The 3,575-nt window shown below is 34.0% G+C and overlaps 2 gene segments (V, D, J or C); both read right to left on the bottom strand.

The window, feature by feature from the left end:
* Positions 1–275: 275 nt before the first annotated feature.
* LOC107722740 (Ig heavy chain V region 5A-like) lies at positions 276–760 on the bottom strand. The segment is given in 2 exon segments: positions 276–609; positions 685–760. Coding segments are annotated over 2 exon segments (342 nt in total).
* A 1,976-nt stretch (positions 761–2,736) lies between these two features.
* On the bottom strand, positions 2,737–3,569 carry LOC107722739 (Ig heavy chain V region 914-like). The segment is given in 2 exon segments: positions 2,737–3,095; positions 3,498–3,569. Coding segments are annotated over 2 exon segments (402 nt in total).
* Between the last annotated feature and the right edge of the window lie 6 nt (positions 3,570–3,575).

The raw sequence follows: 3,575 nt of genomic DNA, 5'->3' as shown, positions 1-3,575 counted from the left end.
GCAAAATGTGAATGTTGAATATTTATTAGTTTCTTTATTTTTATTAGTTTGTTTTACTTATTTTGGTGCAAATTATATTTGTTGATTATATTATGCATTTACTTTAATTTATTAGGCTTGCCTTGAAGTTTGTTTTTGTTTTTGACCAGCTGAATTAATGTCTAGAATTTTTTGATGAGCTTCAAACAATTTCTGTGCATCTGTATAAGTCAGAATGAGGAAAATCATCAAAAACTTGATGAAAAACTTTAATTTGTGATATGATGATGATGTTTTTGTACAGGGAGGCTGTTGGCGTCTGTCACTGTGTTTATCTGGCACAATAATACACAGCTGTGTCTTCAGCTTGCATATTCTTTCCTTGCAGTGTTATTGTGTTACTGGAAGTGTCTCTGGTGATACTGAACTTGCTTTTCAGGGAATCCTTGTAGGCTAAGTTTCCAGCAGAGTCGATTAATCCAATCCACTCCAGAGCTTTTCCTGCAGGCTGACGAATCCAGGCTGTACTATAGTCAGTAACTGAATAGGAGACTTTACAGTTGATAGTGAGAGTGGCATCAGGACGGACAGTCAGAGACTCAGGCTGAGTGAGTTCATATGAATCAATACCTGTATCAAATCAAATAATACCAGTTAATATTAGCAACAAAATGATGTATCACACAGAAAGCAGACTAAACTTACAGGATATCACTGCCAGAAGCAGCACTAAAGATGAAGAGATCATGGTTTGTTTCACAGCACAGTTTGAATGAACTGAAGCGATCCTTCACTCCATCTAGTGATCAGATGAATGTATAAACTGACTCATGCCTGCTGTTTAAATATGCAACAGGAGATTTACATAAACACACAGAGCTGTTAACAAACTTTATGTGCATAACCCTGTCCTGAACATTACTTTAATAGGCTATATAAAGTTCAATGCCATAAATGTTTTAATAAGAGCAATGCATTATATTTTTGTCTCTTCTAGGTGTTCAACTGGTGTTCAAAAAACTCTCAATGTTAGTAATGTTGATAAAAGAGCCCTGATATAATAATAATAAAATAAAGAGAAAAAAAGCAGTTCTGTTCATTTACATCAGAGTATTGCATGATTAGATAATGGAATAATACAGTTCACTTTACATGATAGTTTTAACTTGGTAGTGTAAATTTACAGTTACATTGTCTTAAAACTGTTTACATTTTTTATCCATTGACTCTATCCATGTAAATAATGACTTAATTAAATTCTAACCAAAAAGCCTTGTTTAAATGTTATTTTTTTCTTTGCTCTACAAACGTCAAATTATTTATATCACATATTATTTATATAGGCCTATAAACAATTATTTTACTATTTTACTTTTTTTGACATAGTTTTGTAAATGTCTGTGTATTTATTTTTATTTTCTACACTTTTAGTTATTTTAGTACATCAAGGTAAACTAAATGAAAATGGGAAATGTTGACTTAACAGCTAGCTGAAATAAAGTTTACTTTTTTATATTTTATTTTATTTTGGTTAAAATGTATTTTGTTTCAAGTAATAATGTTTTTTTTTCTCTCTCTCTCTCTTTTATGGCTTTAGCTTTAGTTGACTGTAATAACCCTCATTCTGAAAGTATGGATCTGTTGGACCTACATCAGAAAGACTATAAATATAATTCAACTATGCACTCTAAAAAATGCTGGGTTATTTCAACCCAACTTTGAGTCAAATTTGGACTAACCCAACTTTTGGGTTAAAAATTGTATGTAAAAATTAACCCAACAGTTTTGTTCGTCCATATTTGACCCAAAGTTGGGTTGAAACAACCCAGCATTTTTTAGAGTGTGTTAGCAATATGTTTTAATATGTTGCATTAAAACCAGTTAAACTCTGCGGTTTAACTGGTTTAACTCTGCAAAATCGCTTTAAAATGTTTATGCTTCATTTACATAGCCTTCCTTATATGGTATCAGCCCATATATGGGTTCATTTGAAAGCTTGGAGTGTCTTCTTTACAAAGAATACCATTCCTTTTGGTTTTTATATTCATAAAGAAGTCAAATTAAGCTTAGAAATGTATTCGTCCCACACACGAATTTCCGCCTAACCATTGCGAATAATTTTTACGAAGAATGTGTATTTTATATATTTTTCACAAAAAACTCAAGTCATATATCACAAGAAAGCTCTCATTCTCAGGAATTTGACGATGTAGATTATTTCATTGTGTGACAATCACAGATCGTATTATCTTCGATAGAATGGCGATGTAAAATTTTGTCACCTCTGAGTGAATTTACATTTATACTCGTAGCACTGCTTCAGTCAGCCGCAAACAGCCACAAATATCTATATATTCTATATTATCTTTTAGAAAATGGCTGCAATATAACAAAGAGTGAAAAATTTAAGGGGGTCTGAATACTTTCCGTACCCACTGTAGCCTACTTTTCATCTGGCAGAGAGTGCCCTCTATTGTAATATCAGCAGTATTCTCATCAAAGATGAATAACTTTTGACTTTAACGTTCACTTTATAATATACATAGCAAACAGTTACAGGTAATCTAAAAATGTCCTTCATGTGGTAAAGTCTAATGAATTGGTTGTATTCAAGTCAAAAAATGTTAGGTTACACCAATAAAGTAAGGTCTGCAGGTCATTTCTCAGACGTTTGTTGGTCTGTAAAACACTGATGTAGGTAAAAGTCTTTTTTGTATTCCTACAGTATGTATGGGGACTTTTTATTGCTTGTTTCATTCAAGATGTTTTTGGCCAGAACTGCTTGTGTTTTGTATCACTGTGTGCTCTCTCTCTGGCGCAGTAATACACAGCTGTGTCCTCAGTCTGCATATTCTGTCCTTTCAGAGTCACTGTGTTGCTGGAAGACTCTCTGGTAACTTGAAATCTACTTTTCAGTTTATCACTGTAGTATGTGCCACCACCACTACCTATCTCTCTAACCCATTCCAGAGCTTTTCCTGCAGGTTGCTGTATCCAGTGAGTCCAGTAGCTGCTGTCAGTCACTGAATATCCAGAGATTTTACAGGACAGAGTCAAAACCTGACCAGGACTTAAGACAATAGAATCAGTCTGAGTCAGTTCAACACAGTGGACACCTGAGGGGGAAAATATGACCAGACATGGCCATGAAAAATATGGACATGTTCGAGATATAATTATGTATAACCATAGTATTTTTATTATGAATTATCTATAGAAGTTATGATGACTTACAAGAAACAGCTGCCAGCAGCAGCAACAACCAGAGAGATGAGTTCCTGCAGGCTGACGAATCCAGCCTGTACCATAGCTTGTAACTGAATAGGAGACTTTACAGTTGATAGTGAGAGTGGCATCAGGACGGACAGTCAGAGACTCAGGCTGAGTGAGTTCATATGAATCAATACCTGTATCAAATCAAATAATACCAGTTAATAAGAGAGCATGATGCTTAAAAACTGTTAACAAACTTTTTAGCAACAAAATTATGTATCTCACAGAAAGTAGACTAAACTTACAGGATATCACTGCCAGAAGCAGCACTAAAGATGAAGAGATCATGGTTTGTTTCACAGCACAGTTTGAATGAACTGAAG

This window comes from Sinocyclocheilus rhinocerous, unplaced genomic scaffold (genome assembly GCF_001515625.1).
Source record: "Sinocyclocheilus rhinocerous isolate Xijiao unplaced genomic scaffold, SAMN03320098_v1.1 scaffold4896, whole genome shotgun sequence".
In the NCBI taxonomy this organism is placed as follows: Eukaryota; Metazoa; Chordata; class Actinopteri; order Cypriniformes; family Cyprinidae; genus Sinocyclocheilus; species Sinocyclocheilus rhinocerous.
Note: the sequence above shows the minus strand (reverse complement) of the source record. Positions and strands in the feature narration are given on the sequence as shown.